Source organism: Elephas maximus, chromosome 4 (genome assembly GCF_024166365.1).
Source record: "Elephas maximus indicus isolate mEleMax1 chromosome 4, mEleMax1 primary haplotype, whole genome shotgun sequence".
NCBI lineage: Eukaryota > Metazoa > Chordata > Mammalia > Proboscidea > Elephantidae > Elephas > Elephas maximus.
In genome coordinates, this window is record NC_064822.1 from 106,058,520 (window position 1) to 106,071,826 (window position 13,307).

General features: G+C 42.1%; 1 protein-coding gene across 2 annotated transcripts in view; it reads left to right on the forward strand.

Moving 5' to 3' along the window:
* Positions 1–13,307, forward strand: part of DIP2B (disco interacting protein 2 homolog B) — a 224,275-nt gene that overhangs the window by 121,495 nt on the left and 89,473 nt on the right. For both annotated transcript variants that reach the window (XM_049883095.1, XM_049883097.1), the window contains exon 3: positions 11,005–11,133. In XM_049883095.1, the coding sequence (XP_049739052.1) occupies positions 11,005–11,133 (129 nt within the window). The remainder of the gene's footprint in view (positions 1–11,004; positions 11,134–13,307) is intronic.

Genomic DNA, 13,307 nt, shown 5'->3' on the forward strand with positions numbered 1-13,307 from the left:
TGATTACTGCAGGAGATATAAGATGAATAAGACTGGCCTCTGACCTCAAGTTATTTATACTGTAGGTGGAGAGATAAGTATACAAATGAGGATCATAAAAGGTAGAATAAAATAAGCACTGTAAGAGAGTTCTAAAGAAAGTACTATGGAAATTCAGAAGGATGTGAACTTAAAACCAGTTATTGAAATCAGGAACAGCATTTTGGAATGTCACCGAACATTTCCAACTATATAAATATGAAGTAGACAAAGGGACCTCTTTTACGTCTGCGGTGAGGTTAGAATCTATTTTTATTTATCTCATCAAAAATAAAAATAAAAGTTACTTCAAAGGAAATGGAAAGAATATGGAATTTTCTATTCCAGTTTGCTCTTTCCTTTGCTGGGTTTGGATGGTATTTAATCACTGTGAACTGGAGCACACACTGCAATCATATCTGTCCCCACCTGCCTTATCAGAAGGAAGTCTAGTATTTTCATCTTGGGACTTCTCTTCCTTCTGAATTTTCCAAGAACTCCCAGGGATATAGGCAGTGCAAAGATGAGGTGGCCAGCCCAGCTTCCACACCCAACCAGGAAGAGCCCTTCAGTCTGCTGCTGCTTCTCAGTGCCTCCTGGGGTTGTCGTTGAAAATTGGTCTGCTTCGTGTATCTGCCACTGTGATGTGTTCTGGAGGAGGAGTCCATTCTGCTTGGCACAGCCAAGAGACCCACTTGGACTCCCAGAGCAGAGCTCTTGGTATTAGGCTCTTTGACTCACATGCATAAACCCCGCCCCCCCATGTCAGGAGGCCCAGGAAGGAGGCTCTGCTGGGTCAGGATCTGTCCAGATGCCTGCCACTCACTGATCCAGCCCCCTTCCCACCCAGAACCCACCCCTAGGACTCAGAGAGGTGGTGCCATTTCCAGACTTCAAACATAAACAGTCTCATTCCTCCCTCCCTTTCCCCAGGCAGTGAGGTTAATCACCCATTCTTCTGAGGAAAGCTCTCCTCAGTGACTCAGAGGTGCTGTAGCGTCCTAGGGAGATTTCCTCAAGTGATTCAAGGTACCTTCACCCACCCTTCTTGGATGGGATGTGAGTGGGAGTGGGGGGTCTGTTTAGAATGATTCAAGGTGGTTGTTGGCACACTCACTATACAAAAACAAATTTAACCTGTGATGGTATCCTGCCTCATTAATAGTACCTATCAGACAGTGTTATTGTGAAGATAAAATGAGATGATGTGTATGAAAGTTTAAAGAGCCATACAAACGTTATCATCAGTGTTCTTTTCCTGTTAAAATCCTTTTAAAGGCTACCCAGTGGGCTTAGGACAAGTGAACTGACCAGGCTTTTCTTCTCCAGCCTCATTTTTGTTTTCTAGCCTCATTTTGTAACACTGTAACTCTTTCACTGGGCATTAAGCCCCACCAGTCTGTCTGAGACCTGTCAGGGTTTTTCTCCCCCTGCAGACATCATGCTTTTGTGTAAAGTATCTTTTCCCTCTCTTTGCCCAGCTAACTCTTGTGTGAGTGTCTCCCTTTTCTTTTTTTTTTTAATTGTGCTTTAAGTGAAAGTTTACAGATTAGTTTCTCATTCAAAAAATTTGATCACAGATTGTTTAGTGACATTGGTCGCAATCCACTCAATGTGTCAATTTCTCCTTTTAAGCGACCCTACCTGAAACTCTAATATGAATTAAGTTCCCCATTACGTGGGCTTAGAGAACCGTGTTCTTTTCCTTCTTAGCACACGTTGCAGTTTAAAACGTATATGTGAATTGGTGATCACATGTTTAATATATGTCTCCTCTGGATGCCAGCACCATGGCCAGTGAGCACGCCCTCCCTGTTCACCCCTAAAAGGTTGAATTTATTATGTTACTTGGTTCTCATAGCGAACCTGATTTTTACTCTATTGCTCTAACAGATGAGAGTATCTGTTAAAGCAGAGGCAGAGTTGAAACATATGAAGCTGAGGTTGACTTTCTTTCATCTTCCTGAATGGAAAAATTTTGTGTAGTTTCATACTGCTAAATATTGGTTTCTTTTTCCAGGTTATTGTCACTACGTTCAAGCAGTAAAATCGCATAAAACTCTGATGTCTCTTCCTGCCAAAGAACAATAAATTATACACCTGTTGATCATTGAGAAGGAAGGCTTTGTGTTACAGAAGAAATTAAAATCTGTGGTTTTTCTTCAACTTATTAAACGTTATAACATCACTATTTAAACATAATGGCGACCCCTAGTGGATACCCTGCATGACAGACTGAAAGATCAGGAACCCCAAACTAAAGCTGCTGCTGTGTAATAATCAGCAAGTAGCCTTTTTCTTTGGCTCTGTAGTGTTTCACCAGAATTTAAAAGTTAGGGAGAAGACTTAATTTGTGAGGGTGGCAGCGTCTATTCTAGTCCTTATTTGTATTTAGCGTCTTTTAACATTGTTTTGATTTTATACATTGTTGTCCCGGGTCATCAAGTTGGTTTGCAAGTCCTAGTGACACTGTGTACAACAGAACAAAACACTGCCCGGTGCTGAGCCATCCTCACAGTCCTTCCTATGTTTGAGCCCATTGTTGCAGCCAGTGTGTCAATCCATCTCATTGAGGGCCTTCCTCTTTTTTGCTGACCATCTACCCTACAAAGCATGTCTTTCGCCAGGAACTGGTATCTCCTGATAACATGTCCAAAGTATGTGAGACGAAGTCTTGCTGTCTTCACTTTTAAGGAGCATTCTGGCTGCACTTTTTCCAAGACAGATTTGTTCCTTTTTGGGCAGTCCATGGTATATTTAATATTCTTCGCCAACACCATGATTCAAAGGCATCAGTTCTTCTTCAGCCTTCCTTGTTCATAAGGATGTGTGAAGTCCTTATTCATAACTCTCTATTAACAAACTAGTGAATTGGTAACATAAACAACAGAGTACCTCATCATTAGCTCACTCCAGCTACTTATGGGATTTTTTGCCCTGTCCTATTCTTATAATTGTATATAAATAGTTTTTATATGCACATTTGTAATCATATTGTATGTATAATATTTTGTGTTCTCTTATCACTTAACATAATTTCATTTAGATCTTTTCATGTATCTCATAATCCACAAATGTTTCCTTTCTAATGGCATATAATATCTCATTATATTGATAAGCCCAAACCAAACCCACTGCCATCGAGTCGATTGCAACTCCATGGCTACCCTATAGGACAGAGTAGAACTGCCGCATAGGCTCTCCAAGGCTGTAAATCCTTACGGAAGCAGGCTGCCACATCTTTTCTCCTCTAGAGCAGCTGAGGAGTTCGAACCTCAGGCCTCTTCCTTAGTATAGCAGTGAAACTGCATGTTTTATTCACAATACAGTAGCTTTACTCTAAAAGCAGCATAACCAAGGCAAAAGATATGATTAGTTTTGTGACTCTTGTGTTCTTTCAGGCATTTTTTTTCTTATCCTTTTTTCATGCAAGAACTTTGTCTTTCTTTAACCATGCTGCTGACCCTTATTTTGAAAGCATGCAATCTACTTCTTTTTCTACTTTCAGTCCCTCCTACTGTCCTACTGCACTCATTACTAGACTGTTGTCTCCATTCTTTGCATTCTGGCCTTTATCCTCTCCTCTCAGGCACACCATTCTTTGTGAGGCCATTAATGCCTATCTCTTGATATAAAAATCAGTAGTTTTTGATTAGTTATTCTTGACTTTTCTGTTGCAGTCTTGCTAATTTATATTTTTCAGGAAGTCTTTTTAGGATGTAGCAGTGTGTTTGAAGTCAGTAAAGACCTAGCCTGGGTTCAAGTCCTGAATCTGTACCAATTAGCATTGTACTCTTGGGAAGGTCCCTTATGTCAGTTTGCAAATGGATCATTCTCTCAATATATGCTACAGCGTAAATATTTGTATATTTTCATATTCAACGGGAAAATATACCTGGGCTAGAACAGTAATTCTTAACTAGGGTCTGAACCCTCATAGGGAACCCATTATCAAAATCTCTGGGTGGGAGGTCTAATGTGGTCTGAAAAAAACCCCTGGATTGTAGACCTCTATGGGGTGGGGTGGGGAAGGAGAGGAGATGAGATGCAAAGTATCTACCCCTTCTCCCCCGCTAACACACACATATTTATACACATAATCTGGTTGAAAAACATTGTCCAAGGAGACAGTTACTGGCTGGGAGAGTACTTTCCTTCAGGTGTACTGGGATGGAAAATTTGTTGAGACTCACTTTGCCAGAACACCAAGCCAAACCTATAAAGGCAACCCCCTTCCCCTCCTCAACTGCACAGAAGAAAGATGTCAGGCTAACTCTTCCTTATCCTTTAGATTTCACCTTCTCAGTGAGCACGCTCAGGAATAGTTGTGAAGAAAGTGGTTCCTGTCTGTCTTTGAGTTGAGTTGAGGAGGTGGAGCTAGGTCAGTGTCTCTCTCAAAGGTTTGGATGAGCCCTAACTTCCCAGTGATACTGCTTAACACACACTGCTAGCAGAACAACCATAGAATCAAACAAGTATATAATCAGCATCTACTATGTGTCAGGCACATGAAGGATAGAAGCAAATATAAAAGGAGGTCGGCTTATTCTATAGCTGTGAACACCATACATTTAAAGAATAAAACATCAAGATGATATGAGAACATATCACTAAGTGCTGAATTGGGTTGTGTGAACCGTAAACACCTTAAGCTGGACTGTAAAGGAGGTTCCTACCAAAAACCCAGTGCCGTCGAGTCGATTCCGACTCATAGCGACCCTATAGGACAGAGTAGAACTGCCCCATAGAGTTTCTGAGTGCCTGGTGGATTCAAACTGCCGACCTTTTTGTTAGCAGCCATAGCGCTTAATAAGCACTTAACTACTATGCCACCAGGGTTTCTTTAAAGGAGGGTAGGCTGTAGGAAAAGAAATAGAAACAAGGATGGCATTCTTGACAAGGGAAGCAACTTGCCTGAAAGTGTTGCACATGCCCTAGTTAACGTGCATTTGTTTTCAGTCTCAAGTTGCCTATTTTTGGTCCTCCCCACCCCTTCTTATAACGAATGGGACTCCTGTGCCTGATGTCTCAATTCTTGGGGTCTGTCTAGCTTGCTCCCTATCCTTGTCATGCCCCTTCCCCGTCTCCCAGGGTCCTTTTTTTCTTATTTCTTTCTTGCCAGTCCCCACTGTCTCTATCCAGGCTAGGTCCATGGATAGAGTCCCGGTCATTTATTCCTTCATTTAACAAGTATTTATTCAGCTTCGGCACTGGGTGTTCGGTAGTGAGCAAATGAAAGCAAATCATTCCTCTCTTAGAGCTTATCAGGATCTTCCTCCTTGGGTCTGCTGTCGATTTATTCCTTCGACCTGTTGGGATCCTTCCTTGTTCATACTGAACTCCTTTTTGGTTTTTCATTTCTTTTGGGATAAAGTCTGGACTTCCTAATGTGGCTTACAAGGTACTCCATGACTTGATCCTGTTCACTTCTTCACCCCTACCTTGCTGTCCCCTGTTTTCACTTTGCATTCCAGCCATACTGAGCCGGGTGTGCCATGCCCTCTCTCTCCTGACCTGTCCATAAGCAGTTTCCTCTGGCTGAAATCAACTCCCCTTTTCCCCCTCTCTGCACCCCAAGAAGCATGCCAAGCTAACTCTTCCTCATCCTTTAGAATTTAACTTCTCATCCTGTTAGCCAATAAGCTGTCCTTGATCCCTAAATCTAGTTTAGGTGCCCCTTTAATGTGCCCCCATAAGCCGTTTAATATAGCATGCTATTAGAATTGTTGGATTGTCTCTCTGATTAGCTTGTAAACTCGGAGAGGGTCGAGACCATGTCTGATTGTTTTTGTTTGATGGTTACCATGGTGTCTGTCTTTCAGTGGACCTTAATAAATATTTGTGGAAGAAATGAATGCTACCCATCATTTGCCAGAGTTTCCAAACTTACCTGAGTATAAGAGTCCCAGGGACTGTTCAAATGTAGATTTCCAGCCCTGCTCTACCTATTGACCCAGAATCTCCATGGTAGGAGGCACAGGAATCGATATTTTAGGGCCACAGCTAATTCCTAGCCAGGGACCAGTTCACTGTTAGGTAACCTCTTGTCTGCCCAGGTGAAGAGCACCTGTCAGCTGGCCCCTCTTCTGCCTCTTCACCATCACATTACACATGCTGCTAGTGGTGCCCTGCCTTATACCCTGGCCCCCAGGGTCCTTCCTCCTGTCTTTGATGAGCCCCAAGGTATACTGTTTTCTGCCCCCTCTCATGATAAGTTGTTACTCTAAGGTGGGAATTGTTGTTGTTGTTAGTTGCCGCTGAATGGAATCCAACTCATGGCGACCCCGTGTATGCAGAGTAGAACTGCTCTGTAGGGCCTTCACAGGGCTGTGACCTTTTAGAAGCCAGACCTGTCTTCCGTAGTGCCTCTCAGTGGGTTTGAACCACCACCTTGTCAGCTTAATTAACCATTAGCATCGCCCAGGGACTTATAAGGTGGGAATTAAACCAAATCCAACTCACAGTGAGTCGTAGGACAAAAGTAGAATTGCCGCATGGGGTTTCCAAGACGAATCTTCACAGAAGTACTCGAGCACATCTTTCTTCCACCAAGTGGCTGGTGGATTCTAACTGCCACCGACCTTTCAGTTAGGAACTGGGCACTTAACCACTGCAGCACGAGAGCTCTCTTTAAGGTGAGAATTCCAAAAAAACTCATTTCCAAGTTGATTCCGACTCATAGCAACCCTGTTGTACCTCAAAAGGAGCCCTGGTGGCACAGCGGTTAAGTGCTTGGCTGGCTGCTTACCAAAAGGTTGGTAATTCGAACGCATCAGCTACTCCGTGGGAGAAAGATGTGACAGTCTGCTTCCATAAAGATTACAGTCTTGGAAACCCTATTGGGCAGTGCTACTCTGTTTTATAGGGTCGCTATTTTTTTTTTTTTTTATGACTCGAAATCAACTCGATGGCAATGGGTTTGGTTTTGGTTTATGAATCACAATTGAGTTGACAGCAGTGGGTTGTTTTTTTTTTTTCTGTTATACGTAAGGAATCTCTGGGTGGTGCAAATGGTTAGCGCACTCGACTACTAACTGAAAGTCTACCTAGTTTGAGACCACCCGAGGCACCTTGGAAGAATGGCCTGGCAATCTTCTCCAAAAAACCAGTCATTGAAAACCCTAGGGAGCACAGTTTTGCTTTGACATAACACTGCGCCTCTGTGGGTTGAGGTCAGCTCTCCGGCAGCTGGTTTACTGGTATTGTACTTGAAGTGATTCAGTTCCAAGGAATTGAGTTTACTCTCTCGCTATTGTTTTATTTTTTTGAACATATCTTTTAGATAGGCCCTTCTGAGCTCGAAGCAGGTGTAGTGCACATTTGAAACAGGTTTGTTTTGTCAGAAATTCATGTTTTTGTTCATCATGCTTTGGATGCCCAAGGAATGCTTAGTGAATGAACTTGTCAGCCACTTACTGAAACTGCATATTGACCTTTTGGTTTCATTCCTGCGAAACTACAAGTAAGTGCTTATCATGATTTTAGACCCAAAAGAGACCTGGTCTGCTTGGATGGCTGAATTCCCGAGGGAGCTGAGATGAGCATTACAGAACTTGTATTAGTGTTGTTTGGTGAATAGCGAGCGTGTTGTGAGAATTTTTTTTTTATTTAGTACCAGTTCAGTAGATCTCTTGGTGAAGTGTCATCTGACTCTCAATTCCCATCAGATGTCTTTATTTGTGTTTATTTCCCTGTGGTTTGATCTGTGATAACCTCTAGATAACCCTGAGTGGAAATAATCATTCTCTCCAATTCTTAGTTCCCGTCTTCAAAACAGGTGTACCAGCTCCCAGTTTCCCTACCAGATCCTAATCATGTCTGTGTAACATCTTTATTATCTAGCCCACTTACCTTCTTTTTCCTACTCTAAATTACTTACAGTTAAAACACAACATAAAAGTACAAGCGAGAGAGGGGAATGGAAAAAAGTACCCTTAACCATAAACCTTTTATGTCCATAAAGAGCACTGGTAGCACAGAGCAGTGGGTAAGCGCTCAGCTGCTAACCAGAGGTCATCAATCCAAACCCACCAGTCGCTCCTTGGAAGAAAGATGTGGCAGTCTGCTTCTATAAAGGTTACAGACTTGGAAACCTCATGGGGAAGCTCTTCTCTGCCCTATAGGGTCCCTGTGAGTTGAAATCAGCTTGACAGCAGGGGGTTTGATTGGTTTATGTCTATCCCTGGCCTACTGAGAATTCGTATTAATTCTTGTCACTCTTTGGATTATTTGCCATCTAATTTGGAATCTGCCCTTGCAAATCTGCTTATTAGTTAACAAAATGATCAGTGATAGGCAATTAAGTTGTATACTCATTATCATGATATGACCAGAAAATTAATACAAAGGTTGTGTTTTAAAACTTGGTGCTCTAAGTCAAACCATTTTTTTTTTTGTATGTATTTACAAGCAAAGTAGCTCATGCATGCTAATCTGAATTCCTTTCTGTATATATTATCTGACCATACAAATAAAACTAGCACCTTTCTAATTTTTGTTCTCTGTTTAAAATTAATTTGAAGATTTTTTTAAAGTAATTTCTCTCATCAATGACTTAAAATTATTCTTTATTTGGACCTGATAGCAGGTGATTTTTAAAAAAAAAAAAAAACATTATCTAGCTACTAAATCTAGCTTAGATGCTTCTAAGCTAAATTATTAATTCTGATTGTTTTCCTTGTAAGAGTCTTGGGAGAATTTTCATAGCCTTTTCTAGTTGAGAACCAGTGGAATTAGACAGACCTGGGTTTGGACCTGGGTTTGAACCTTGGCTCTGCCATTACCTGATTCTGTGTTCCAGTTTGGGTAAAGGAATCCTTGTCTCTGTTCCCTTTTCTGAAAACAAGGGGGTGGTGATAGTGCAGGGTTGTTGTGAGGTGTAAATAAAAGTATGTGGGAATTTCTTTATGCACAGTACCTGGCACAAAGCAAACACTTAAATGTTAGCTTTTATTATGATAGACATGGTGTGGCAAGCTTTTTCTGTAAAGGACCACATAATAAATATTTTAGGCTTTGGGGGCCATATGGTCTCTGTTGCAGCTAGTCAGCACTGCCTTTATAGTGTGAAAGCAGCCATAGACAAATGGGTGAGTATGGCTGTGTTCCAATAAAACTGTTTATAAAAGCAGACAGAGGATTGTATTTGGCCCTTGGGCTATAGTGTGCTGACCCCTGTTCTAGATGAATAAAACTAACAAATGAAACAGGTGGTACGGAAAATACTCAGGATTCAGTGTAGCTCTTCATTGAAATGGATTATCAAGAGACTTTAGGTTGATTAAAAATTGCAGTTTACGAGCCCAGACTTTATATTTCAAAATCTGGAGTCCGAAACATGTTCTGCTCTGTCAATGCTTCGTAAGCACAGGATATAAAAATAATAAGTTTAAAAAAAAAAATACCAAAACCCTTTTTATCACATCTTGATTTTGTGGGTCAGGAATTTGGGCAGGGCTCAGTTGAGTGATTCATTTGCTGCACATGGTGCCAGCTGGGGGAACCAAGTGATTTTAAGCTGGTGGATGGGCTGGTCTGATAGATCCAAGATGACATCATTCACATGAATGGCATTCACATGCCTGGTGCCTGGGCTCCTCTGGGACTGTGATTAGAGCCCTTACGCATGGCCTTACCAGCATGCCAACCATTTTTTAAAATGATACGTTATCATTATTAATCTCAGTTCCTGTAACACCTCAATGTCCTCAGCCTTTACTGAGGTGTTAGGACTGTTGCTTACAGTCCCCAGACCACTGTGCTTTGAGATACTTTTTTATGTTTTGACTGTATTGGTTGATTTTCAGCTGTGGCTTGGAACAATGCATTTGCTAGTTAGGTGGCAGCTCACTGCTTTTAGTTGCCGTTGAGTCAATCCTGAGTCATGGTGACCCCATGTGTTGCTGAGTAGAACCTTTCCTTTCAGAAGGAGATCACCAGGCCTGTCTTCTGACATGCCTCTGGGTGAGTTCTAACTGCCAGCCTAGTAGTTGAGAATGTAACCCTTTGCATCAACTGGACATCTTACTTTATTGGATGCTTAATTTGCTGTGTAGGCTGCCTTGCTGGGCAGAACTGAGGCTGTTCAAAAAACAATGGTTAGGAAGTAACATTATTTGAAGTGGGGAAAAAAGCAGTTAAACATTGGAATGGAAAGTATTTTCCTTTTGTTTGTTTTACCTGCTTCCCCCCCCCTCCTCATTTTCTCTAAGACTTTAAATGTTGGGACAAAGGGCAGAGTATGGGGACGTGCCAGAGACTAGAAAGGGACAGGTTCAGTGGTGACTCCAGATTTTTCTATGTAAAAGGGCTTAGGGTAGAAATATAGTTGGAAGGAGGAGCTAGTTGACTTGTCTTGAAGCTGTGTTTACATAACAAGAAACTTGTTTTTGTTTAAATTGTTTATTCAGAGTGGCTTATGGGGGAGACTAAAGTTCCCAAGCTACTCTTTGTACCCCTGTGCAGTATTGGGGGGTGATATGCACCTTTGGACCCCTTTCTTGTATTCTCTGGAATGGCTTTTTCATTTTACAAATATCTTCTTGCTATTTTTCTCCTATTGCCCCTTGACAATTACATCTCTAAGATGATATCTTTTAGGCTAGTTGTCTTTGCATCATTTTTATGTATATTTATAAAAGATCTCTAACCCTTTACTAAGGAACCCTGGTGCAGCAATGGTTAAGCACTTGACTGTTAACCTAAAGGTTGGTGATTTGAACCCACCAGCCACTTTGTGGGAGAAAGATATGGCAGCCTGCTTCAGTAAAGATTTTCAGCCTTGGAATCCCTATGGGGCAGTTCTCCTCTGCCCTGTAGGGTCACTGTGAGTCAGAATCGACTCGAGGGCACACAACAACAATAACGCTTTACTATAGATGGGGTAATAATATCTACCTCAAAGTGTTGTAAGGATACTGTAAAGCCCTCAGGAAACTTTAGCTATTATTGTGATTGGCTAACCATCTTTCAAACTTTCCATTTTAGAAACTGATTCAGCAGTACAGAAAGAACATAGAAACCAGACACCTGCTCCGTCTGCAGCTCAAACTTCCGCTCCTTCTAAATACCACCGAACTCGATCTGGGGGAGCCAGGGATGAACGATATCGATCAGGTGAGAAGAAACTTGTAAAATTGCCTGCTGAATAGTTTTTACTGACTGTAGTATGAACTTGAGAAACCCTGGTGGCATAGTGGTTAAGACGTCAGCTGCTAACCAAAAAGTTGGCAGTTTGAATCTACCAGGTACTCCTTGGACACCCTATGGGGCAGTTCTATCCTGTCCTGTAGGGTCCCTATGAGTTGGAATCAACTCGACAGCAACAGGTTTGGTTTTTGTTTGGTAGTGTGAACTGTGTAGCCTGAGAACTTCTAATATTTGGTTTGGTTTTTCCCTTGAAGCACCAACAGCTCTACGTTCTTTCGTTCATCAGTCACCTTTCAGAATACCTGATATATGTCAGGTGTAGTAGAGACAATATTTTGGGGAGCATACCAGCAAAGAACACAGTTTCTTCCCTGAATGAATTTAACAGTGTTAGAGGGGGAGCCAGACAAGTGAAAAGGCAATGTGAATAAGTAAGAGAGCAGAGGTTAGGGTCATGTGGGATGGTATTGGGAGAGCTCAGTGCACTGTTGAGGGAGAGAGATCCTTCTGTGTTTGCCAGAGCTGTTGGTTAACCAGTCTCTTAACTGATGGAGCTGGAACAAAAGCTCAAAATGAAATTTCAAATTAGCGAACTCTGAAACTTTATTTCTTTTCACCCAAAAAGTACCCGCAGGAAGGGAAAAGGCAAGATACAGTGGCTGGCCCTGGGAGCATGCTCCTGCTCATACTGTATCTGGGGCCACCTGTGCCAGATACACCACTCTGTTGAGCAGAGAAACAAATCATAGACCCTTAAGAGGATGGGTGGTGTAGCGAGGACTTCCATGACCATTGAGCGGAGCATGGTCTCTGCAGCGCGTTTAATGTTTTAAGAAGTGGCAGAATTTAGTCAGAAGACTAACTGAGGTATTATTTCAGTTTCTTCAGATTTTTATCTTCCTTGCACCAGCCAAGGTTACTGTAACCTTTTCTTGACTTGACAAACAGAATGTATATCACATCCTTTCAGAAACTGCTTTAGAGGAAATGAGGAAAAGGACACGGTAGCAGGGCTGCCTTGACCATTTTGTCATCTGATTTACTGGCTGTATATTTTCACACACTGGAAAGACAGGATAACAAGTGTTCAGTCAAAAAAATACAGACTGCATACCACACCAGAATTTTGGTCTCGAGTGATCAGAGAAAGCTTTCTCAGAAAACAGGACATCTAAACTGAGTCATGGCAGACAGACAAGAGTTAGCCAGATCAGATAGATAGTTCATTATGGATGGAACTTAGAATGCACAGGCCCAGAAAGAGGTGAGAGATGAGACTAGAAAGATTTTTTTGCTGTTGGGTACTGTTGAGTTGGTTCCGACTCATAGTGACCCTATGAACAACAGAACGAAATACTGCCCAGTCCATCCTTACAGTCATTGTTATGCTTGAGCCCATTGTTGTAGCCACTGTGTCAGTTCATCTTGTTGAGGGTCTTCCTCTTTTTCACTGACTCTCTACCAAGCATGATCTCCTTCTCCAGGAACTGGTCCCTCCTGATAACATGTCCAAAATATGTGAGACAAAGTCACGCCATCCTCGCTTCTAAGGAGCATTCTGGCTGTACTACTTCCAAGATAGATTTGTTCATTCTTTTGGCAGTTCAGGGTATATTCAGTGTTCTTCACCAACACCATAATTCAAAGGCATTAATTCTTCTTTGGTCTTTCTTAGTCATTGCCCAACTTTTGCATGCACTGGAAGGGTTATTGTTGTGTGCCATTGAGTCAATTCTGGCTCATAGCAATCCTATAGACCAAGTCCTGAGGAACCTTGAATGCTTTATCCGGAGGACCTTAGGGTGCCATGGAAGGGTTTTCACCAGAGCAGAGTTTTACTTGTTCTAGTAGCTCAGTCTGGCACTGCAGACTGTACACTCTACCACTGGGACCTAGAGCCTGGCGTAGGGTCTGCTACATGTAAGAGCTGAATAGATATGTTGGAGGAAGGAAGAAATAAAAGTAGTTACTAGTTAAAGAATGGATTAGAGAGTGGTAAGGCTGGAGTATAAAAGCATATGAGGAGCTCCTACTTGTCTCCAGGCACCCAAGCCTGGCGTCCTAGGCACCCAGTCACTTTTCAGGCTGGGAACTGGGTCAGCAGCAGCAAGTTCTAACTGCTGGAGCGTGTTAGCCTTTAC